The 26,427-nt window shown below is 41.3% G+C and overlaps 2 protein-coding genes and 1 pseudogene across 2 annotated transcripts; 2 read left to right on the top strand and 1 right to left on the bottom strand.

Moving 5' to 3' along the window:
- Window positions 1-911: 911 nt before the first annotated feature.
- On the top strand, window positions 912-9,460 carry LOC139455027 (neuropilin-1-like). Its single transcript, XM_071236616.1, has 4 exons — window positions 912-969; window positions 1,731-1,903; window positions 6,842-6,986; window positions 9,183-9,460. The coding sequence occupies exons 1-4, from the start codon at window positions 912-914 to the stop codon at window positions 9,458-9,460; spliced, it is 654 nt and encodes a 217-aa protein (XP_071092717.1).
- Window positions 3,815-6,598, bottom strand: LOC139470727 (uncharacterized; annotated as a pseudogene).
- A 7,994-nt stretch (window positions 9,461-17,454) lies between the features above and the next one.
- LOC139462506 (cubilin-like) lies at window positions 17,455-24,917 on the top strand. Its single transcript, XM_071244277.1, has 4 exons — window positions 17,455-17,537; window positions 21,969-22,141; window positions 23,457-23,601; window positions 24,640-24,917. Exons 1-4 carry the CDS (start codon window positions 17,474-17,476, stop codon window positions 24,915-24,917), a joined length of 660 nt encoding a protein of 219 aa, XP_071100378.1. The 5' UTR covers window positions 17,455-17,473.
- The last annotated feature ends 1,510 nt before the right edge of the window (window positions 24,918-26,427 follow it).

Here is a 26,427-nt window from a genome sequence, read left to right as displayed (position 1 = left end):
TGTAGGCAATGTGCTTTTTCTGAGAATCTCTCTGATACGATCGTTCCTCGTTCATGCCTTTAAGCTTGTTGTAGTGAGTGAGTGAGTGAGTGAGTGGGTTTAACGCCGCTTTTAACAGTATTCCAGTTATATCGTGGCGTGTCAGCTTAATGTGGGAGGAAAGCCCGAAGTGATGCAGGTCTAAGACGTTTACCACTTCGGTGAAACCCACGAGCACGGGTATGGTGCTGACAAACCTAGAAACATATTCGGGGCGAACCGGGATTCGAACCCACAATCATAGGTTTCTGTCGTGCCCAAGGGACACAACTCTGCACAGCGAATCGCGGCGCCTTAGACGACTGGGCCACCCGTGACCCCTTAGCTTGTTGTAAGTAATATATACTACTCAAAAGTTATTAAAGAGCAACCGATTCTTTCATATCCATGTCACGTCATGACAGATTACAAATGGTAATAAGAAATTATCAGCTGTTTTTTAACTTCTTTTGAGTAGTATATGTGCTAGTGTTAAAATTAAAAAAATAATAGTCATTCGTATGAACATTCTGATCAGTTTCTGAAGGTTTACAATACTTCTTAAATTATGCAGCACTAGCACGCCCTCTTTGTCTAAATGATCCCGTCCATGAGAAAGAGAATTAGCTTAATTGCCTCAGAGCTACTAATGCGATTGTTAAAACTTCTAGAAAAATGAAAAAGGGAAGAAAACGGAGAACATTACATTCCCATTGCACACAATGAAACAGCTGTAGATTATTCACAACGCACGGACTTCGAAGTGAAGTTGCTAGCTAACAAATAGAGCAGGTGCGTTATAGATTTCTGTATGTCCTTATATCTATAATCGTAATGTTTCGCATGTGTCACTGAGCACTACCAGACATCTATCAGATCTTGGTACTTATAAAATGGATGTGTATCTCCGTGTTGTGTGCGCCGTGACTGTTATCGACAGTCTTACGTGGGGTGAGTAGCTGGTGCTTCCGGTAGAACAGGACATGCTTACCTTCGTGACACCTGGTGTCATTACTGAATTTCAGTGATATATTTCAGATCATTTTTATCACTTTTTTTCCTTTTCCATCCAATCGAATCTGTTTCAGTAGATAATCGAGACTATGACTTATCTCCGTCGTTGACGTTTTGAATTATGTGATTCGGGAATATGAATCTTTTTCGTGTCTTTTAACTACAATTCCCTCTCGTTTTACGACGTTATTTACCCTTTCTCTTACATTGGAAAGGTGTTTTTTTTATGTTTGAAATTTAATGCTCAATATGATAGTTGAAACTAACATAAGTCATTTATTTTACAAAATGAACATTGATCAAGAAACGCATCACACTCTTGAGAACCATACGCTTTGGCATTTCTAGCTTTTCGTTACTATAGCATATTATTGTATTCAGTAAACTACGATTATAACGAACTCAAAGGGACCACTAATTTTAGTTCGTTATAACCGTTGTTCGTTAAAAACATATATATACAGCACATACATAGCAAATGGCTGAGACACAAAAACGGTTCGTTATATCCGTCAGTTCGTTAAGAGCGTGTTCGTAATAAGCGTAGTTTACCGTAGTTATATTATTTGAGGCTAAAGGACATGTCCGGCTAGAAGTATTATTTGGCATACAATGTATTTACAGCCCATTTACACACAGAGAGACATTGTAAGAAAACAATCATATAACTAGTAGTGTTTTCATTCTTTCCCATTCAGCATGTTCCGAGAACCATGTGGCCGACTCGGGCACATTCATGTCCCCTAACTACCCGGCTGACTACCCCCATAACCTGATGTGTACCTACACCTTGGCACCTGTCACCCCCGGGGCTACACTTAGACTCGTCTTTGAGGACTTCCACACAGAGGAGGACCATGATGTTGTCAAGGTATTAAGTTTATTTGGTAAACGCGGGGTAAAAGGGGTGGACAGGCGGTGAAGAAGGGGATGGGAGTTCTGAAAACTCAGACGGTCTCGAGAGGCTAAAAAATGAAAAGCTGAAAAAATGAGAGGAGATCGCGTGAGGTGAATAAGCACCAAGGCTTCTAAATTCAGGGTACGAGTAAGCAAAACATTCAGGCCAGATATGTGATTTTGTTTCTCGAAAACGAACTGCAACTACAAATTCCGAATGAAGATAAATAAGGTAGCGTCATTATATTCAATTTGTTACATTGGATATTAATATTGTATACACACTATCCTTTGGAATCTAAAACCCGGAAGGGATTACCATCAAATAAGAAGGCTGAGGTCTGATTGAATGAAGGACTTACACATCCTTCATTTAGAATGGGCGTACAGGTTTCACCTGACGCCACATACTACGGAGCTGTATGCAGATATTGACGTAGAGAGCTATCGCATCGGAGTTTAGATCTAATTCAAATGAGATTGTTTTTGAGAGAAAATTTAATTCTCGATGTTACGTTACGACGACGTAGATATGTATAATAGCATTATCCATAGTGAAAATGAAAAAGGTGTTAGCAATTTCATCAACGTCATATCCCTACAACAAACTAACTGTATAATAATAACAATTCTGTAAAACCGAAGAGAAAAACTATATCTTTCCATATAAAACGGCAATTTTTCTTAAATCGTATTGACATGCAGACACAAATGTTTTGTAACTTCCATTGCAAAAGTAATTTTACAACCCTTTCTATTAAATCCCTGTATCTTTGCATCATATGCTGAGTGAGTGAGTATGGTTTTACGCCGCTTTTAGCAATATTTTCGCAATATCACGGAATGGGCTTCACACATTGTACCCCTGTCGGGAATCGAACCCGGGTCTTCGGCGCGACGAGCGAACACTTTAACCACTAGGCTACCCGACCGCTCGCATCATATGCTGAGACGCTATGTTTCCGACCATCCGACCATAGCGTTCATGTTCCAGCTTACTGTACGTGTCGGTGGTATGTTAGACATAGATCAACATGTGGACATGTCCTAAAGATGCATGGAAGTTCTGGATTTATAAAGATTTACAGTGAGTTGTTTCACTTCAAGTGTGTTGGGCTTGTACGAAAACCAAAAGATGGTTTTGTAAAGATTGTTGTACAAATAATAAAACTACGAAACGCAAAACAATAGTGAAGAGTGATGTATAGATTTCAGTAACATTACCTGATCCGTTTACTTTTCATCAAGCAACTTGTTTCTGTTACGGAGCTGGCTAACCATGCCTTAACGAAACCTTTTCTAAAAATGATATTCATGTGATATTATGTTGAGCATACAATATGTACAAATTATAACTACAAAACTCACTTACCATTTTCCAGCATGCTCAGATTAGATGTATTCTTACATTTAATAGATTGTACATTTGATCAATAATTTAAAGTCAAATGTATATAATATTTTCTGTTGATCTGCCAAGTTCGTCTAAGACATATTAACAATTGTTCTAGAAAGGTTGCAGCTAAATCACGGAGTGAAACGAAGTATCAGTAATCCCACTTGAATATGATGTAATTTCTTTAACGATTAATTTTATCTGATATGACTATATCATCTGGTTGAATGATGATAATACATCCATGCTGAAATTATCGATTCATATTGTTAAAATATTGTTTCGTTTGAACCACAGTGGTGTTTGACACAAAATGAACATGGTCTAGTCTGAATCAGATGTATTACAGATGCAACACAAGACTGTGGGATTTAAGTCATCACTTAACATGTCAAGGTGGTGTATTCCTGATCCTCAATACGAAATCATTAAACACATTTGACATTTTGTTTATGTATTTTACAGTTTGTGAGTCTAAGTAGTGAACCTTCACTGAACAACTGATGGACACATGATGTTAAGTGCACAGTAAACATGAGTAACCTTATCAAGTAATGGAACAGTATCAGTATTTTTGTCATCGGGTAATCAATGGGAACGATTCTGCTCATCTTGCCGAGGCATGCGTGTCCACTAGCCTTAATCAAAGCCTGAACAAGACTTTGATAAACAGGCTAGTGGACTCTCTTGCCTCGGGAAGATGCGTGCTGCTCAGAATCATATATTTCTGACGGACACAACCAATCACTCTTTCTAAATGAATTCTCACATTGGCAATTTTTCTTGTCTCCTCAACTTCAGTGTCACTTAACGACGGTTTACCTCGTGTAAAAGTTGGAATCCTTAACTCTGCTCTACCAGAACCAATAATTCCAAAGCCTCCATCTGCTAATACTTTATCAGTATGTGGACGATGGTGAGTGAAATTACTATCACGTGTCCAATACTTAGCGCTAACACGTCTTCCCATCCCTCAGACATGTAACTTGCAGGACCCTGGTGTGTGATGCCAGTGATATATTTTACGGTATCATACCAAGTCTGGGTTCGAGATGTCAGATTTAGTCTGGTCTGTCAACAGAAACCTCAAACTAATCTATAATAACAGACACTGCGTCCGAAATACTTTCTGAATACAATTGACATTGTTTTTCATACATTTTCTCCATCAGGCAAGAAAACAAGTAGTTTCAAATTGATGAACAAGACACCCATAACTTGATTAAATCTCCTTGAATTTGTAGCTTTGTTGACACCAAACCTATAACATAGGTCAATAGTGGGTAAATTCATTCTGAGTCTCATTAGTGTAATAATTAACTTTCTCACTTTTGTCAGCGATGAATGTGACGGTTGACTTGTTCCAAACGATATATAATTGAACAATGCAAGGTGCGATACAAAGGAAGGCAGGCCAGTATAATATCGTACTTCATCTTCATCACCATCACCATCTTCATTAATATTTGCTTTCATTTTAAGAACTATTTTCTTGAGTGGAAGATTCTCATGTTGTAAAGATATATTTTCTGATTTAGGAATGTCAGTTTCAATATGACAACTCTTAAGTTCTTATGTATAATTTCACAGTGTCTGGTTCTGCCTCACAACGTTCCTCCTCTTCTACATCAAACCACAGAGTTCTGTCGCCTCCCTGCGTCCCAAAATACCAAAGAACAGTATTCGTTAGCTGAATACATGCATTTTAAATAAACTGAAATAACATGTACTCCCAGAGCATGACACTGATGTTTTCATAGTTTTATCTTAAACAGTGTTCAAAATTAAGCATGAAAATCAAGGAGCCCTGGCAATAAACCTGATGTAAACAACTGAAGATCGAGTGAGTGCCTGTCATACCTAAGCTTAGATAGCAACAATAAATTAACCTTGCAACCCTTGATTTAATCACTAAACCCCAAACAGGACACACCAACCTAAATAACCATCTAAGAAAATTTAAAAAACATACTACAGGTAACTGCCCACACTGCAAACAACTAGAAACCCCAGAACACACACTCATCCACTGCACACACTACCTAACACATCGAACCGCATTACAAACCACCCTCAATCTAAACAAGGCTCTCACTCTAGAAGCAATACTAAACCTACAAAATAAACTAGAAAACTTCAAGGCCTAAGGCGTATTCTTAATCAAAACGGAACTAATAAAACGCATCTAAAAACACTATAATCTACCAAATCAAAATTACATCAACAAACAAACATCCACCATACCCAGCTCCCTTAGTTCTCCTCCCCAACCCCATCGGCATCTATTCCAAATCTCAAAATTCCAAAATTCTATATAAGCAACCCCTAAAGCCCCCTCTTGGGTTGCACACACCACTTTCGCCCCTTTCGGAAACACATTAAATGGCCTGGCCGGGCCCGTGTGCGAAATACGCATTAGTCGGAAAGCGCACGTTAAATCTCCAAAGTAAGTAAGTAAGTAAGTTGATTTCCCATGTGTCTTCCACCAATAGTTTACCTGTAGGCGGAAGAAACCAGAACACTTGACGTCTTTGTCGCCCTTGTCATAGCCAAGTTTTAAACCGGGTATCCAACAAGGATGAGTGTCCTGATACATGGCTGATAGAGAACCTGGAGAGGATTATGTATTTATTCATATTAACTATCACTTATTACTTGGTTATATTCTTGGCGTCATTATTGAAGGGTCACCTAGGTACGTAGGGTGTCACACATGAACATATGCCAACAAGCGTCAATAGGTCGTATGTTGACGATGTGATTAACAGTTGAAGAACATGATGTTTGTGTCACGCTGATTGAATGCTTTTATGAAACTGGAAAAATGGACAACGACTACCATCACAATAACACAGTTAATTGTATGGAGGACATGCTTCACATTGTTTACATATATCAACGACAACGTTTAGCCCTGATGGCCTGGTTGAAATATTGACAATATGACCACTGATCACCGAGAATAGTTATTATATTGTCGCCTTACAATGATAATGCAAAGGTGATACATTTTTTATTAATGTTTAATTTTATAGTTTGACCCCCAAACAGATGCAAATAAAAAGAAGACTTACATTGTGAAACTATGATCGCGGAGAAAAGCGTTTGATATCTTTGGTTGTGTTAAACCCGGTCTACTGACTCCTTGACAGTGTCTAAACGGTCTTAAAAGTATTTCATGCGAAATAGAAATGCCATATATCCAGTTCGAGATTGAATAAATCCGGACAATTGGCTCTACAGATGCGTATAGGACAACTCACACCAGCACATCAGGAGAAATACGAAGGCGTATTAGACCCCTTCACATTAACTCTTCGATTTTACTCCCAAGGGGCGGTCGGGTAGCCTTGTGGTTAAAGCGTTCGCTCGTCACGCCGAAGACCCAGGTTCGATTCCCGACATGGGTACAATGTGTGAAGCCCATTTCTGGTGTCCCCCGTCGTGATATTGCTGGAATATTGCTAAAAGCGGCGTAAAACAAATACTCACTCACTCACTCGATTTTACTTCCAGATCTACGACGCAGACGACAAGTTATTGAAGACACAAAGCGGTGGACGTTACAAGTGGGTTGTTATGACAACAGTGAGCTATTACAAGGTCGTGTTTTCGTCTGACAATACCAACGCTTTCCTTGGCTTCAATGCAAGTTGGTCTGGTAAGAAACCCGCTATGCGAACACCGTATCGCATGGGTAGCCATGTGGTTTAGAGTTGCGTCCCATAGCCGTACCAGGATCCGCTGCTCGTTGGTGTCTAAAAGGTCTTGAAAGTAGGTTTCACCAAAGCGGTCACTTTAGGGTTTCCTCCCACACAACACTTTAGTCGGCCTCCTTTAGCTGTGATTCAGGGGGAATTTAAGATAGCTGAATTACCTGGACACGTACTTATGACGGGGAACTGGTCATATTCTTGGCGTCATTATTGAAGGGTCACCTAGGTACGTAGGGTGTCACACATGAACATATGCCAACAAGCGTCAATAGGTCGTATGTTGACGATGTGATTAACAGTTGAAGAACATGATGTTTATGTCACACTGATTGAATGCTTTTATGAAACGGGAAAAATGGACAACGATTATTACACATCTTTCCGAGGCAAGGGAGTTAAATGACTGTATAAGTCCAGTTTCCACCCTTGTTGGAATTTCGTGACCATTTCTCTATTTATGTCCCTCCTACTGACCAACCAGATGCAACCTCTCGTATCTCTTGCATTTGCTTCAAACAAAATGGCGGCGCCCAGTTATGACGATCTGATCGATAATCAATATCTATACGGCATTAAAACTAGTCTTAACTCGCTAAGTGCATCAAACCACTTGTGCACGTTCATTAAAAACATGAAAACAGTTGACAATTGTTTTGGGTATGCCCGTTTGCACTAAGACGGAACCCGGTCGCAAAAATGGCCATGAGAGGGGCACGAATCACTATTCGGCTTGTCCCGGAATAACACGAGTTGATCACGAATGCATATCGACGTCAGTAGCGCTGTACGTAACTTACGTACGTACGTAATCAACACCGACTGACATAAAACAAACTGTGTAGATGTATTATTTAAAGGAGTGGGTTAGGGTTGGATGTAGGGGCATTAGAGTATGACATGTTTGTGATTCGATTAACCGAAATACTTCCTCGATCGCCGACAAAGAAGACCAACCCGGCTCTCGGCACGTTCACGGGTAATTCAAGGGTCAAAACCACCTCTACATGGGTCATTCTCTAAGACTTAATGTGGCCACTTGTTTTATAACGGAAGTAATGTTTAAAGGGCGTCCTACTCCAACACATCACAAGCAGTATAAACCAGGATAATGTTTTTGTCTTATCAGTGGCCTCGTCTGTGTGTTGATGTCAAGGATGCTATTCATTGTCAAACAAGTCTATTTTCCTACAGGGAGATTGTGGAATGTTGGTTTCAAATGAGTGAGCATCAGTGAGTTAATACTTATTACAAGATCGGCATTATTTCACCCATATAGCCACGACTGTAAGTATGAGAATAGTTGACCCTAAACCGTTTTAGAAAAATATGAACAACTGAACGATGAAGTGAGTGAGTGAATTTGGTTTAACGCCGCTTTAAACAATATTCCAGTATACAATATTCCAGTTATTTCACGGCGTGTCAGCTCGATGTGAGAGGAACGTAATGCAGGTCTCAGACCACCTTGGTTAAAACCACGATCACTGGTATGGTGCTGACAAACCTAGAAACATAATAGTGTCGAATCCACGATCATAGGTTTCTGACATGCCACCCTGGAAAGCGAACTGCGGCGCCTTAGACACTGGACCCCTTGAACAATGAAAATGCTGGTGATTTTATTACACTGAAAAGAATTAATTTTCACGGTGGGGTAGCCGAGTGGTTAGAGCGTTAGCTCGTCATGCCTAAGACCCGGTTTTATTCCCTACATGGGTACAATGTGTGAAGCCCATTTCTGATATCACCACCAATATTGCTTTAGCGGCATTAGATAATACCCACGAACTTACATATTTTGGATTGGATAAGAACACCCATTTTAGGGAAAAGGATAAAATGTGTCAGAAAGGCATGTTGTGGAGTTAACATAAATCATTTTGTAACATTTAAACATGAGCACTCATTTGATTCAAGCTGGGTTTCTTGTAACTGGACACGTGTAATCAAAGACCGTCCAAACACTCCCCTTCTTTGCCAGGAAGTGCCCTAGAAACTCACATAAACATATCTAATAACTTTAATAACAATATTTTAATTTTAAGAGATTTGAACCTTACCACTGACTCATATGACTGACGTAAAATTATCGTCAAATATGTGACGGTTCCTTCGTTGACATTGATCTTTGAATCTTTCAGTTGCCCCCTCGTCGAAGGCGTTTGACTACCAGGTTGCCATGGCAACGACATGCCCGGTTCAAGGACTCTATCAACCAATTCCAGAGATAAACGGAATCAGAAAGGCGGAAATTATGGCATCTATGACTTTCCATAAATGTATGTTGCTGTGCCAGGTGGTGACGGAGTGCTCCTATTTTAAGTTATATACCACCAGCGGCAACTGTTACCTGTTTGAAGAGCAGGAAGGCTACGTGTTGATGTATGACGCCACATACAAGAAAGTTACCAACCCTTAGTCAGGGGCGAGCCATTGTGGCGATCACATTGGAAACATATTCAGTTTTGGCCACTCATGAGGGAGTAAGTGAATGTCGTTTTATGCTGTTGCGGTCGGGTAGCCTAGTGGTTGAAGCGTTCGCTCATCATGCCGAAGACCCGGGTTCTATTCCCGACATGGGTACAATGTGTTAAGTCCATTTCTGGTATTCCCCGCCGTGATATTGCTTGGATATGGCTAAAAAGCGGCGTAAAACCATACTCACTCACTCATTCGTTTTATGCTGCAGTCAAAACATTTTCACGACCGAAGAGCCATCTGTAGTTGACCAGGAAAAAGTATTGGCTTGGTAAATAAGTGGTTGACGGCATGAACATCGATCCATTCCGTAAACAAGGGTTTGAAACTTTCAATATTTAGTCTGGGGGAACAAAATGTTAAAGACACTATAAATAAAGAAAGGCACCAACGAATGAACAAAATACCTTCAAAGCCTTATGAATCCAAGGTGACGGTGGGGTAGCCCAGTGGTTAAAGTGTTCGCTCGTCACGCCGAAGGCCTAGGTTCCATTCCCCAAATGGGTACAATGTTTGAAGCCCATTTCTGATGATTCAGTCGTGATATTGCTGAAATATTGATACAGGCGGGGTAAAACCATATTCACTCACTCACTGTGAATCCAGCAGGTGATTGCAACAACCCAACTTTCGTTTTAGTCTCTTGCGATCTACATGGGAGGGTAGCAGTATATTCCCACTGTGAGAGATTAAATAGGGACAATAATATGTGATTTATGATAATGCTGTTGTTTGTTATTCAGTATATCTGCGTTCGTATTTAGTGTATAGCACGTGCAAAATGACATCAGCACCTCGTCAAATCCATGTTTTGTTTGTTTGTTGTTTGTTGTTTAACGCCGCACTCAGCAATAGTTCTGCTGTATGACAGCGGGCTGTAAGTTACCAAGTCTTGAAAAGGCAATCCAGTGATTGACATCATGAGCATCGATCCACGCATATGTGACACGATGACATGCATTAACCAAGTTAGGGAGCCTGACCACCTGATCCCGTTAGACGTCTCTTACGACAAGCATAGTCGCATTTTACGGCAAGCATGGGTTGCTGAAGACCTATTCTACCCCGGATCTTCACGTGTGTCATCTGCATGATCGGGCCCACAAAAAAACCACAACGTGTTATCCCTTGTTCAGGTCATCAGTTATAGTTTAAGTTGCATTGTCTTAAATGGTAGTTCGAGTTGTCTGAGTTCGAGATATATTTATCTTTATCACTATATTTCACTTTACTTATTATAGAAATTTTATCAAGTCTCTAATTCGTTATTAACCGGTTTTATCAATTCTGTCATATTTATATTTTTAATCAGACATAATGTTAGCGGTGCATGTATTTAATGGAGTCTATAAAGCTGTAATATTGCTGCGTAAAACTACGATCACTAACTCGAATACAGTAGAACATGGATATAACGAACTACAAGGGACCAGAGAAATCAGTTCTTTATATCCGTTGTTCGTTTTATACGTTTTCGCTCGGAAACGTCCGCCGTCTTCGACAAACAAAACACAACACACGTAATTGCAGCAATGACTTGTACAGGAGATAAATCGGGGATTTTTTAACAGTTCGTTGTATCCGTTTGTTCGCTATATCCGTGTTCTACTGTATATGAAAATTGTCTCCCGAATGGATACCCAAGTTGGATTATAACAGCTGTAAGGATCTTCCTTGCTTTGTGTCTGTTATGAGGACATCAGCTACAAGTTCAGTAAGAAATAGCTTAGAAATCGATGCTGCGCAATAACATGAATAAAATATATAATCATTAACATTTCGTTTTTTATAAATAAACAAATCTTGTTTGAAGAGGTTTGTGGATATCCATTGTTATAACTTTATTTAAGAACTGACTTAAGGTCATATGAATAAATACGCCAAAAGTAATAACTTCACAGACTGCTTATTTAATCATTAACACATAAACATTGTCAACAACAAAACGAAATCCATGTTGGAGCTATCTTCCCGAGGCAAGCTTGTCCACTAGCTTATACAAGTTGACTTTGATCCAGGGGATCAACACAGCTCAAAGAGATGATGAAGCAGACCTACCTATTGATGCAAGTACCTACACTGTCATCACCCAGAAGATGAGACAAATTGTAATCTGCATTTGGCACCCGCAGAATCAGGAATAAGAATATGGCACATTTCAGTTTAAATATTTATGTAATATAAAAGCAGGAAACAAACATATTATGAAAACAAAACGAGTAATATGTTTTCACAACAATGGCTTCCTGACACTTTTGTTGTTTTCAAGGAACGTTGGGTATTAAGTTGACACAATCATAGCGATAAATATGATACCGTTGACATTGATATATCAACAGTTATGAACACACAATGCCATTTAGAAATTGGTCAAATGTAACAAATGTTTTATTTGGGATAACACTTTCTTGTTCTTGGTAAAGTACAGATTCTCGTACTTTTTTTGGTTGAGTGCCGTCCGGGATGCCACACTTTAGTGGTAAAGTAATTCATATTTTTTCATAATTAATCTTTTCAAAATAAGAGAGCCAAAGTTTTAATATTAATTTATAATGAAGTAAATCAACACATAAAGATTGACATGCAATTATTGTTAATATTGAAACTCACAACGTTGCGAGTGTGTCTGTTGTTTTTCACCATGAACCATACTTCTGTATGAGAGCTACCTCCCTAATGGTAATGTCTGCTCCTGTAGCCTGACACGTCAATTATTCACACTGTCCAAAAGTGCTAATATCTCGCTTCAACGTTTTCCGCATAGCGATATGCTATAGGTCTATTCCCGACCCACTCGACAGGCAGATCTCGCTACACGGACATGGGTCGACGTTTCCCGCAAAGCCGTACACTGTAGGCAATATTCCAGCTATATGACGGCGGTCTGTTAATAATCGAGTCTGGACCAGACAATCCAGTGATTAATATCATGAGCATCGATCCACGCAATTGGGATCAATGACATGCATCAACCAAGTGAACGAGCCTGACCACCCGATCCCGTTAGTCGCCTTTTACGACAAGCAGAGTCGCCTTTTACGGCAAGCATGGGTTGCTGAAGATCTATTCTACCCCGAATCTTCACGGGTCTCGAGACTTGTAAAGAGAGCGGCACAATTGTGGGCGACCTCGTAAGGCGTGTTACAGACCCCCACATCCCCCAGAAGATGCCAAGTTCATCAGAAAATATTAAGAAGAGAGCAAAAGACGAGACAACACGAATGCATCAACTGTACAATCAAGCACAAGTAGATTGGAGCTATGGACTCCTGCTCTGATGTTCCCGTGCTGAGTCCTTCAACGACTACATTATCTGGACTGTGAAGCCAGATGTCCACTTCACCTATTGGACCATCACCAGACACATGGGCAGCACACAAACAACAACCTTAAAGGATACTGAACCTACTCTTATCATTTCACATCATCATCCCAGCATCTGCAGATGCATGACCATCAAGCAGATCGAGGCTGCAGACACGGCGACATTGGTACAACTCGACAGCAACCCCCATCCTCCTGAGGCAAAAGCGTCCACTAACCTATTTATCAATATCTCGTTGCCACCCTTGCCACATCAATCTCACTTTCCTGTGCTAAATATGATTGGGAACGTTTCACAAAATCAACTTCAGGGTTCAGAAATCATGGCCGCTGCCATAGCTTGTCGAAATCCTTTCACAATTATTAGTCTTCCTAAGTTTGAAATCAAGTCACCCAAGTAATGTGCTTGTAAGCAGTACGGATTATTTCATTGGTGAGGACCCAGGAAAAAATACAAAAGGTCGGATGTTTTCTTTTCACGTTTTCTCCAACACAACAGAACTGCAAGACTTGTCAGTGTACATATGTGCCCTGTTCCTTTTTTCGGAAGATAACATTTTCTGATGAATGTATGGCTACCTCACGGAGTTTTTTCATCACATAATTGATGTTAAGATGAAAGTTAATAATTGAAGATTGGTCAGTTACGCTTTGCTGATGCATTGATCAAGTTTTAGTGCCCATACTTCTAGAAAAGTAATTACATAATATAAAATTATAGCTGAAAATGTACAGAGAAAACATTGATTGTGATTTTGTTGCATATACATTTTCCAGAAATCGATAGATTAATTCAATGATCATATTCAAAAACATGGGGCTTGGAAATTGACACACAAAAATCGAACATTGTTGTGTTTAGAAAAGATGAGCGAGTACAGGCAATGGAGTGCTCTTTTGATAATACAGTAAACTACGTTTATAACGAACACGCTTATAACGAACTGACCGATACAACGAACTTATTTTTTAGTCCCGGCCATTTGTTGTATATATACTGTATATATGCTTATAACGAACTACGGTTATTACGAACTAAAATCAGTGGTCCTTTTGAGTTCGTTATAATCGTAGTTTCCTGTACAAAGTTTGATCTCGTTGATAGTTGTACATAATTTCGGATAAGAGGCGACTGTCGGGATCGGGTGGTCAGGATCGCTGACTTGGTTCATGCATGTCATCGTATCCCAATTGCGTTGATCGATGCTCATGATGTCAATCACTGGATTGTCTGGTCCACACTCGAGTATGTACAGACCGCTGGAGTACATGCATTGCTGAGAGCGGCGTTATACAACACACAAACAAAGTACAGATAATTTTGGATTATGTTTCATTATAATATCAAGTCTGCTATTGCTGAAAAGTACTTACAGTAAACTACGGTTATAGCGAACTCAAAGGGACCACAAATTCTAGTTCGTTATGACCGTAATTCGTTATAAGCATATGTACAGCAGGGATACAGCTAATTGCAGGGGCCTAAAAACCAGTTCGTTATATCCAACAGTTCGTTATAAGCGTGTTCGTTATAACCGTAGTTTACTGTATCTGAACAAGGCCGTACGGTAACATATCCTTTGTGTCATACCACCAAGTCTCTTTATCTCAGTACCGAGACACTACTGTCAATGTTCGATAGTTGTACGGATAGCGTTTTATGCTATCACGATAAACTTAAATGTTTAAGGGTTAATGTGGAATTGAGAATTGAGTAGACAACTGAAAGAATCTTCAGTGATGTTACAACTCCTTGGCATGGGTTGTGGACAAGGTAAACAAACGGCGCGGAGACAGAAAAGCACCGTGAATGGGATTAAAACATCCGAGGTGGAAGCGGACAGACCATGCGCCGACCGATCGCTGAAATTGAACAGCGCGACAACCGCCGTGAATCTGGTTAAACCCCAGTGGCGGATATTTTCGTTTGGACGACGATTTTTTAATCATCTGCCACTGTTTTTCATATTTGATATTTCATCGCGCAAATCGATGAATCGGTCATGGATTGTTAAACACATATATGTAATCAATAAGCTTTTAATGGTAAGTAACAAGCATGGACAACCTATATGAAATCAGCTGACATAAGTGCTGACTCTTCCGCTTTCCTGGCTCAACGAGTTATCTGCATTCTATGGGCGTTATATACAATACAATGGTAGAGAACAATGGTAGAGAAGAATGCCACCTTACACAGCATCTGTGTGCGACTACTGTTATTGAACACCTGCTCTATGTCATCAACATGAGCACGGGGAGGCCGGGTAGCCTAGTGGTTAAAGCGTTCGCTCGTCACGCCGATCACCCGGGTTCGATTGCCGACATGGGTACGATGTGTGAAGCCCATTTCTGGTGTCCCCCGCCGTAATATTGCTCAAAGCGGCGTAAAACCACACTCACTCACATGAAGATCGGATTAGGGGGAAAATTCATGTTTTTTACCCTCTAACATATTGAAAATGATTTTAATTAGCCAGTAAGTTTACAAAATATTAATTGTTTAAATTCAATATAATTTAAGGAGAAAGGTGTACGTTTGGCGGTTGTACAAAATGTGTGCCATCTTGATTCAAATTAATAGCAGGGGCACGGGGGGCCCAGTCGTCTAAGGCGCCGCGATTCGCTGTGCAGAGTTGCGTCCCTTGGGCACACCAGAAACCTATGATTGTGGGCTCGAATCCCGGTTCGCCCCAGTTATGATTCTAGGTTTGTCAGCACCATACCCGTGCTCGTGGGTTTCATCGAAGTGGTAAACGTCTTAGACCTGCATCCCTTCGGCCTTTCCTGCCACATTAAGCTGACACGCCGTGATATAACTGGAATAATGTTAAAAGCGGCGTTAAACCCAACTCACTCACTCACTCACTCACTCAAATTAATAGCGATGACGACATAGCACTTTAAAGGGATATAATTGCTTTTTCCGCAGTTGAGGGATTCATGAGTCGACTATTAATGGTGAACGTGTTCATTTTGCAACCGGCGTTTAAACGATACAAGAAAGGAAAAGCGAAACACGACATTAACAAAACGACTTCTTCTGACACACTACGTGTTAATGAGGTCAAGGAAATTGTAAATTGTTTTTAAACAATAAATCTATTGAATTGTAGAAACAAACTACTCACAAAACACATATGGGAATTCGCGGTGGTCCACGGAGAGTGATTGGAGTCCATTTGTACTCTGCGATATATCTTTTTTGGAGTGTACACTGGTATACTCAATACAATCTTGCTGCTGTGTCTATATGTCATTACATTAGAAATAGAAGCGAACTTCAGGTGTCGGGTTACACCTGTAGAGCAGGTGAGGAGATAGCTTGTCAGCCGTTTGATGGTTGAATGATTAGTACTAGAAATGAACGAATGAATAATACATTTGGTAGTGTTTGCAATATACCTAAAATGTCAAAGGAAGGCTAAATGGTAATATGCATGGTAAAAATCGTAAACGCGCCGTTAACCCGATCTAACCTCAGGTACCTATACTTTCATACACAAATCATCATCAGGCATTACCCCGTTGGGATTCCGGGATTAACAGGGTCCCCGGAAGAAGCCCATTCGTGACCAACTCGTGATATTCCGGGACAAGCCGAATAGCGACTCGTGCCCCTCTCATGGCCATTTTTGCGACCGGGTTCCGTCTTAGCGCAAACGAGCATACCCAAAACAATTGTCAACTCGTTGCGTAATGGTTCACATATTATTTCCCCACGTATTATATATAGTTCAGATGCAATTTAAAGCACATGGGAGGTGTGGAATTATACAGTATGATTGAACACATTTAACTGTGTCTTGGGTATATTTTAGATGCAAGACATATGTAAAATCAAAAATTATTTCTGAGGGATATTTTGACGAAGAACTTAAAATCATACGCGCATTCTGATTGGTTTGTCGTATTTTCGCACATAACATTCATCGATATCAAATTTCAAATATCTCACGACAACAGGACATGATTTTACGCCACTCTTAGACGTATGGCACTGTTCGAGGTCATCCATATTTCAATTCAATTATGAAAAAATACACGTACCAACGTTTTTAAAAATAATTTTCCTACAACTTAAATTACGTTGTACTCTGGGTGGTAACACCAAAAAATGTAAGAATAAAGTCTTATATCTAAACAACACTTATGAATGATTAAGATCTCATGGCCCAAACTCAAGATAAAAGGTTTAATGTCGGCTGTTATTTCCGCCTGACATGACGAACAGACAAGGAGCTTCTTAATGTAATTGCTTTTACGAGTAGGAGCAATCGTTTACAACGATTTCAGTGTACATTAAGCAAATTAAACATCTTCACTTTCATTACGCACTTTACCCATTGTACTGTGAAGGGTAGGATAAACATTCTGTTTTCCTAACAACGAGTTCACTTGGCATATAGGTGTCACGTGACAACAATGCACCGGTCCATTTCAAGTTACTGTTTTTCGTCTTCTGAAAATACGAACTATGCAAGACTGATATACCGAATCATTTGTGTACACTTGAATGAATCACACTAACAACATCAACGACACTGGTATTCTCTCAACATTGATGCAAGATTTTTGGAAGGTCTAGCCAACTGTCCTAGATGTGATTAATGTGACCATTTGTTGGATAATGGACGTATATCAGTGTGTGTTCTGCTTTCATACTTTGTCTGTACTCTACAGATCTACATGGGGTAAGTAATCGGGGATGATGGCGGGTGCTGTAGTGTAGGGGGTGTTGTATTGTAGGGGGTGTTGGTGGGTGTTGTAGTATAAGGGGTGTTGTATTGTAGGGGTTGTGGTGGATGTTGTAGTATAGGGGGTAATGTATTGTAGGAGGTGTTGGTGGGTGATGTTTTGTAGTGGGTGTTGTATTGTAGGGGGTGTTGTAATGTATTGGGTGTTGGTAAGGCATGTATTGTAGGGGTGTTGGTAAGGCATGTATTGTAGGGGTGTTGGTAAGGCATGTATTGTAGGGGTGTTGGTAAGGCATGTATTGTAGGGGGTGTTGGTGAGGCATGTATTGTAGGGGGTGTTGGTAAGGCATGTATTGTATGGGTGTTGGTAAGGCATGTATTGTAGGGGGTGTTGGTAAGGCATGTATTGTAGGGGATGTTGGTAAGGCATGTATTGTAGGGGTGTTGGTAAGGCATGTATTGTAGGGGTGTTGGTAAGGCATGTATTGTAGGGGATGTTGGTAAGGCATGTATTGTAGGGGGTGTTGGTGAGGCATGTATTGTAGGGGATGTTGGTAAGGCATGTATTGTAGGGGTGTTGGTAAGGCATGTATTGTAGGTGTGTTGGTAAGGCATGTATTGTAGGGGTGTTGGTAAGGCATGTATTGTAGGGGTGTTGGTGAGGCATGTATTGTAGGGGTGTTGGTAAGGCATGTATTGTAGGGGATGTTGGTAAGGCATGTATTGTAGGGGGTGTTGGTGAGGCATGTATTGTAGGGGATGTTGGTAAGGCATGTATTGTAGGGGTGTTGGTGAGGCATGTATTGTAGGGGTGTTGGTAAGGCATGTATTGTAGGGGTGTTGGTAAGGCATGTATTGTAAGGGGTGTTGGTGAGGCATGTATTGTAGGGGATGTTGGTAAGGCATGTATTGTAGGGGTGTTGGTAAGGCATGTATTGTAGGTGTGTTGGTAAGGCATGTATTGTAGGGGTGTTGGTAAGGCATGTATTGTAGGGGTGTTGGTGAGGCATGTATTGTAGGGGTGTTGGTAAGGCGTGTATTGTAGGGGTGTTGGTAAGGCATGTATTGTAGGGGTGTTGGTAAGGCATGTATTGTAGGGGTGTTGGTAAGGCATGTATTGTAGGGGTGTTGGTAAGGCATGTATTGTAGGGGGTGTTGGTAAGGCATGTATTGTAGGGGGTGTTGGTGAGGCATGTATTGTAGGGGTGTTGGTAAGGCATGTATTGTATGGGTGTTGGTAAGGCATGTATTGTAGGGGTGTTGGTAAGGCATGTATTGTAGGGGTGTTGGTGAGGCATGTATTGTAGGGGTGTTGGTAAGGCATGTATTGTAGGGGTGTTGGTAAGGCATGTATTGTATGGGTGTTGGTAAGGCATGTATTGTAGGGGTGTTGGTAAGGCATGTATTGTAGGGGTGTTGGTGAGGCATGTATTGTAGGGGTGTTGGTAAGGCGTGTATTGTAGGGGTGTTGGTAAGGCATGTATTGTAGGGGTGTTGGTAAGGCATGTATTGTAGGGGTGTTGGTAAGGCATGTATTGTAGGGGTGTTGGTAAGGCATGTATTGTAGGGGTGTTGGTAAGGCATGTATTGTAGGGGGTGTTGGTAAGGCATGTATTGTAGGGGTGTTGGTAAGGCATGTATTGTAGGGGTGTTGGTAAGGCATGTATTGTAGGAGGTGTTGGTAAGGCATGTATTGTAGGGGTGTTGGTGATGTATGTATTGTAGGGGTGTTGGTAAGGCATGTATTGTAGGGGTGTTGGTAAGGCGTGTATTGTAGGGGTGTTGGTAAGGTATGTATTGTAGGGGTGTTGGTAAGGCATGTATTGTAGGGGTGTTGGTAAGGCATGTATTGTAGGGGTGTTGGTAAGGCATGTATTGTAGGGGTGTTGGTAAGGCATGTATTGTAGGGGGTGTTGGTAAGGTATGTATTGTAGGGGGTGTTGGTAAGGCATGTATTGTATGGGTGCTGGTAAGGCATGTATTGTAGGGGGTGTTGGTGATGTATGTATTGTAGGGGGTGTTGGTAAGGCATGTATTGTAGGGGTGTTGGTGATGTATGTATTGTAGGGGGTGTTGGTGAGGCATGTATTGTAGGGGTGTTGGTAAGGCATGTATTGTAGGGGGTGTTGGTAAGGCATGTATTGTAGGGGGTGTTGGTAAGGTATGTATTGTAGGGGGTGTTGGTAAGGCATGTATTGTAGGGGTGTTGGTAAGGCATGTATTGTAGGGGTGTTGGTGATGTATGTATTGTAGGGGGTGTTGGTGAGGCATGTATTGTAGGGGTGTTGGTAAGGCATGTATTGTAGGGGGTGTTGGTAAGGCATGTATTGTAGGGGGTGTTGGTAAGGCATGTATTGTAGGGGTGTTGGTAAGGTATGTATTGTAGGAGGTGTTGGTAAGGCATGTATTGTAGGGGATGTTGGTAAGGCATGTATTGTATGGGTGTTGGTAAGGCATGTATTGTAGGGGTGTTGGTAAGGCATGTATTGTAGGGGTGTTGGTAAGGCATGTATTGTAGGGGTGTTGGTAAGGCATGTATTGTAGGGGGTGTTGGTAAGGCATGTATTGTAGGGGTGTTGGTAAGGCATGTATTGTAGGGGTGTTGGTAAGGCATGTATTGTAGGGGGTGTTGGTGAGGCATGTATTGTAGGGGATGTTGGTAAGGCATGTATTGTAGGGGGTGTTGGTGAGGCATGTATTGTAGGGGATGTTGGTAAGGCATGTATTGTAGGGGTGTTGGTAAGGCATGTATTGTAGGTGTGTTGGTAAGGCATGTATTGTATGGGTGTTGGTAAGGCATGTATTGTAGGGGTGTTGGTGAGGCATGTATTGTAGGGGTGTTGGTAAGGCGTGTATTGTAGGGGTGTTGGTAAGGCATGTATTGTAGGGGTGTTGGTAAGGCATGTATTGTAGGGGTGTTGGTAAGGCATGTATTGTAGGGGTGTTGGTAAGGCATGTATTGTAGGGGGTGTTGGTAAGGCATGTATTGTAGGGGGTGTTGGTGAGGCATGTATTGTAGGGGTGTTGGTAAGGCATGTATTGTAGGGGTGTTGGTAAGGCATGTATTGTAGGAGGTGTTGGTAAGGCATGTATTGTAGGGGTGTTGGTGATGTATGTATTGTAGGGGTGTTGGTAAGGCATGTATTGTAGGGGTGTTGGTAAGGCGTGTATTGTAGGGGTGTTGGTAAGGTATGTATTGTAGGGGTGTTGGTAAGGCATGTATTGTAGGGGTGTTGGTAAGGCATGTATTGTAGGGGTGTTGGTAAGGCATGTATTGTAGGGGTGTTGGTAAGGCATGTATTGTAGGGGGTGTTGGTAAGGTATGTATTGTAGGGGGTGTTGGTAAGGCATGTATTGTAGGGGTGTTGGTGATGTATGTATTGTAGGGGGTGTTGGTGAGGCATGTATTGTAGGGGTGTTGGTAAGGCATGTATTGTAGGGGTGTTGGTGAGGCATGTATTGTAGGGGTGTTGGTAAGGTATGTATTGTAGGGGTGTTGGTAAGGCATGTATTGTAGGGGTGTTGGTAAGGCATGTATTGTATGGGTGTTGGTAAGGCATGTATTGTAGGGGTGTTGGTAAGGTATGTATTGTAGGAGGTGTTGGTAAGGCATGTATTGTAGGGGATGTTGGTAAGGCATGTATTGTATGGGTGTTGGTAAGGCATGTATTGTAGGGGTGTTGGTAAGGCATGTATTGTAGGGGTGTTGGTAAGGCATGTATTGTAGGGGTGTTGGTAAGGCATGTATTGTAGGGGGTGTTGGTAAGGCATGTATTGTAGGGGTGTTGGTAAGGCATGTATTGTAGGGGTGTTGGTAAGGCATGTATTGTAGGGGTGTTGGTGATGTATGTATTGTAGGGGGTGTTGGTGAGGCATGTATTGTAGGGGTGTTGGTAAGGCATGTATTGTAGGGGTGTTGGTGATGTATGTATTGTAGGGGGTGTTGGTAAGGCATGTATTGTAGGGGTGTTGGTAAGGCATGTATTGTAGGGGTGTTGGTGATGTATGTATTGTAGGGGTGTTGGTAAGGCATGTATTGTAGGGGTGTTGGTGATGTATGTATTGTAGGGGGTGTTGGTAAGGCATGTATTGTAGGGGGTATTGATGATGTATGTATTGTAGGGGTGTTGGTGAGCCATGTATTGTAGGGGGTATTGATGATGTATGTATCATATAAGCTGATCCTGTGTTCGAGTCCCGGTTGACGCTAATTATGTTTTTATGTGTGTCAGTCCTGTATCAAGTTGACACGTTGCACAGTTCATAGCAGCGTTAAACCGAATTCACTAACACTCACTCCCTCACACAGATATGTAAAATCACATTCCACAACTGTTAGGGCAGAAAAAAGGTGTTTTCTCCACTAGAACATTTTTGAATTCACAATTATTTTAAACACGTTGTTATTGTTTATATTTTCTCATACAGCATGTTCCGAGAACCATGTGGCCGACTCGGGTACATTCACCTCCCCCAACTACCCGAATGGCTACCCCCCAAACAAGAGATGTACCTACACCTTGACACCTGTCACCCCCGGGGCTATGCTTAGACTCGTGTTCGACGACTTCAGCACAGAGAAGAACATCGATGGCGTGGAGGTATAAACACAACAACAAAATTGAGGGATGAACATTGTTTTTTAAGACTTTAAGATTCGGGCATTATGGCCAATTCGATGCTTGAAAATTACATTTTGAACCGACATCGTTTACAAGTTTGAGATTGAGAAAAAAAAAGTTTTCAAGGACAAAAGTGAAAAAAAATCCTGGAATCCAATCTTAAAAATGTTTTTCAGCACAAACTCGAAATCTTTGTACAATATAGATGACCCGACTTTTTCACCATCTTCACCAACCGAGGCAAGAGTGTTAACTAACTGTAAAAGTCTAGTTTCCACCCTTGCCGAACAAGGCTGGAATATTTCTGGGTTCGATCGTAGCGCCACCAGTTGCTATAACGAGTTATGTCCCTTCTATGTCCCTCCTATTGAACAATCAGATTCCGCCTCTGATATCACTAGTCTTGCATTTGATTCAAACAAAATGGCGGGGCCAGGTGAGTACGTTCTGATCGATAATTAAGATCTATATGGTAATAAAACGGGTCTTACTTCGCGAAGTGCATCAAAATCACATGAGCACCTTGTTTAAAAACATGAAAATATCTGTTGACGCTTAGTTGACGGTATACATGCTTTGCAAATCGGGCAAGCGATCGAAATTTCGAAGGCAGTTGACGAACCGGATGTTGATTTCGTTACGCGATTTTGATTGGCCTATGCATAGACTCATTAGTCCAGCCAAAATATAACTCCATAATTCCAGCCTAGTTAGGCAAGGGTGAAAACTGGACTTTTATAGTCAGTTAACTCCCTTGCCTCGGGAAGATGCTTTTTCACAGAACACTTATTGGTACACAAATATAATATCATAACCTATAACAAATATTATTAAGAAACTGTCTCACTCTCTCTCCCTTTTTCGCGAACATCTGATGTCATCACTGATTTTACAGTGATCCAATCATATAAATTAGATCGATATTTTGTCTTTTATGCCAATTGAAATCTGTTTCGGCCTAATGTTATTATTGTTCTGTGAAATTCTAACCAAGCGTCTTATCATACTAGTGTGTGTTTGTTTGTTTCAGGGAAGAATAAGTTAGCTGTTACAGCCGACTTTGTCAGATTTCCATGCATATATGTCTACGCCTCTTCTATCAATATTCCCGCCATATCACGACGAAGAAACCTGAAATGATCTTTACAGATTGTACCCAAGTGGGGATTCGAACACGGGCCTTCGGCGTGAAGACCCAACGCCTGAACCACGAGGCTACCCCACCGCCTTTGAAATCTGAAATAACATATTATGTGTGAACATCTAAAAAATAAATCGTAAATGTTAATTTCAGATCTACGCCAAGAACAATACACAGGTGGCTGTCATCAGTGGAGGCCGGTACAGCTGGATCGTGATTGCTACCATGGCCTACTATAGGGTCGTCTTCATCTCAGACGGCGCCATCATGTATGCCGGCGTCAGCGCCTTTTGGTCCAGTGAGTGAACAAGTATTATATGGAGAGCACGAGAGTGAGTTGGGTTTAACGCCGCTTTTAACAGTATTCAAGTTATATCACGGCATGCCAGCTTAATGTGGGAGGAAAGCCCGAAGTGATGCAGCTCTTAGACGTTTACCACTTCGGTGAAACCCACGAGCACGGGTATGGTGCTGATAAACCTAGTAACATAATCGGGGCGAACGGGGATTCGAACTCACGACCATATGTTCCTGGCGTACTTAAGGGACGTAACTCTGCACAACGAATAACGACAGGCCCTCATACGACAAGCCCACTGGGGCTCCCTTAATATTGAGAAAACTTGGATCATGTCTACATGATCTCATAGTAGAATCTTGTCAAACGTGTGAAACACACAATGAAGCCAAATTTACAAAACGTAAACATAGATTATGTAATATCGGAAGCACTCTTTTCCGACTGTTATGCAAATAGGCTATGTCAATCCAATGACGTCATCTTGGAATGCAGCCAGATCAAGCTTGGGATTTTGGTGTGACATAAAATAACAATTAATAACCTTTAATATATAAGGAGCAACGCTCTCCTAAGCGCGACCAGCTTGCTTCTATGTTGTTTGTTAACATTGCACTCAGCAATAAACAATCTAAATCGTGCCAGCCAATAATAATCGAGTCGGGACCAGACAAATCAGTTATTGATTTATCAGCAACGCACCACGTTATATGAGTACGATGAAACGCAGTTCAACAAGTTACCGGGCCTGGTGGCTTGGGACGCTGTTCATAATATCAATCACTGGTTTGTCGGGTCCAGACTCGATTATTTACAGGTTGGCACGATTTAGATGGTTTATTGCTGAGTGCGACGTTAACCAACAACACGGAAACACGGTTATTTACAGGCCGCCGTCATTTAGATGGAATATTACTAAGTGCAGCGTTTTTAACAACAAATAAACAAAAACTTTCATTTTGGTAACTACAGGTTCCCATGAAAGGCGTAATCATTGCCCGGATTTGTACCGTACCTAACCGATTTATTATGTTGCAGTTGCCCCATCGTCGGATGCATTTGACTACCAGGTTGCCATGGCAACTTTATGTCCAGTCCAAGGACTCTTTCAACCTATTCCAGAAAAGAACGGGATTAGAGAACTAGAAGTTCTGACAGAAATGACCTTCCATAAATGTATGTTACTTTGTCAGGTTCTAACAAAGTGCTCATATTTCGAATTGTATGCCCCAAAAAGCCTATGTCTCGTCTATGAAATTGAAGCGAGTTCCACGTACACGTATGCCAAGATGTTTGAGAAGGTTACAAATCCTTAGAGAAATCACTGGTGGCTAAAGAACTGGAATGTGATATACCGGGCAAAAGAAAGTAATATAAACCCACGTTGATGGTGGCTAAAAATGAAACAAACGAGAAATGGTTATTAGATGGTGATGTATTTGCAACGGGTATCATAGTTGTGTTTTGGACCTCAAATGGACAGTGTTTTCGGCGACTGTTTTCAGCCACAGTAACGTTTTTATTTCTTATGTCAACTTCAATTTTCAAGTGGATACTTGCTTTTGCCGGCGTGTTACATTCACATGGTGTGTCACCCTCGTTTCAGAATAAGGTTTTCTGAATAGGAGACAATTTTGTAAAGTGCTATTATATGGACGTACAAGTATGTGAGCAAAATGAATTTATTTATATTAGATCATGTTTTATAGATATGACATCGGTAGTAGTTGTCCAAAACACCGTACGAAGGCACCACCTTCCATGTTAATCCAGTGGGAAAATAGGAGCCACCGGGGAGCAGCCACCACTAGCGAGGTGGCCACCATGTAGGATAATGTAGTCGTTGGGGGAATCCCCCACACTCTGTTAACAGCCGACCAGGTCAACGATAGCGTCTGTCATGACTGCCTTCCGTGGACAAATCATTGATACGGGAATCTTTGCTGGCTGTAGACATCCAATCATCTAAGACAATGAGGTTTCTCACATACTGCAACAAGAACCCCATTCAGCGAACGAACTGCCGCTCTCTAGTCCTGTTCAACAACCCAATAGATCAACAACACGTGACCCCAGCTAGACAAATGTATCCTGTAGAGACACAGACATTTATGCAAACGTATGAAGAGGCATATGCACAACCTTACGGAAATTTGCTTATAGAATTGAAACTACTTACGGTGAAGTCTGAGCGGCTATGCTCTAATGCCTAAGATTAGTACAATCAATGGACAAGTCTAAAAAAGGGACCAGACTGTCGAGAATGACATTGTGCTTATTGTGACTCAGAACTTAAGAGTGAGCAGACGTGTGACGAAGAGCTCTTAGAGCCCTGTCTGCTTGTGTTTCAAGATAATTCACGATTTGCAGAGACTCAAAACTTGGTGGGACTGACAAATTGTGTAGACATGTGAGTGAGTGGGTGAGTTGGGTTTAACGCCGCTTTTAACAATATTCCAGTTATATCAGTGAGTGAGTGAGTGAGTTGTGTTTAACGCCGCTTTTAACAGTATTCCAGTTATATCACGGCGTGTCAGCTTAATGTGGCAGGAAAGCCCGAAGTGATGCAGGTCTTAGACGTTTACCACTTCGGTGAAACCCATGAGCACGGGTATGATGCTGACAAACCTAGAACTATAATCGGGGCCAACCGGGATTCGAACCCACAATCATAGGTTTCTGGCGTGCCCAAAGGACAGAACTCTGCACAGCGAATAGACGACTGGGCCACCCGTGCTCCCATAGTTGGAAAATATGTCTTGGGTAAATACGAGATCAGAAAGGGGACGGGAAACCTGGAATCGTTGTCACTGGAATTGATGACCA

This window comes from Haliotis cracherodii, unplaced genomic scaffold, assembly GCF_022045235.1.
Source record: "Haliotis cracherodii isolate W230 unplaced genomic scaffold, xgHalCrac1.p SCAF_1, whole genome shotgun sequence".
Taxonomy (NCBI): domain Eukaryota; kingdom Metazoa; phylum Mollusca; class Gastropoda; order Lepetellida; family Haliotidae; genus Haliotis; species Haliotis cracherodii.
The sequence above is the reverse complement of the archived record's forward strand: the minus strand, read 5'-3'. Positions and strand labels throughout refer to the sequence as shown.

Excerpts from the sequence above, each read along its gene's own strand:
- LOC139455027 (XM_071236616.1), top strand. The coding sequence starts at position 912 with ATGGATGTGTATCTCCGTGTTGTGTGCGCCGTGACTGTTATCGACAGT. Across the intron at positions 1,904-6,841 it reads AGGACCATGATGTTGTCAAG|ATCTACGACGCAGACGACAA; the intron begins GTATTAAGTTTA and ends TTTTACTTCCAG. Across the intron at positions 6,987-9,182 it reads CTTCAATGCAAGTTGGTCTG|TTGCCCCCTCGTCGAAGGCG; the intron begins GTAAGAAACCCG and ends TGAATCTTTCAG.
- LOC139462506 (XM_071244277.1), top strand. The coding sequence starts at position 17,474 with ATGGACGTATATCAGTGTGTGTTCTGCTTTCATACTTTGTCTGTACTC. Across the intron at positions 22,142-23,456 it reads AGAACATCGATGGCGTGGAG|ATCTACGCCAAGAACAATAC; the intron begins GTATAAACACAA and ends TGTTAATTTCAG. Across the intron at positions 23,602-24,639 it reads CGTCAGCGCCTTTTGGTCCA|TTGCCCCATCGTCGGATGCA; the intron begins GTGAGTGAACAA and ends ATTATGTTGCAG.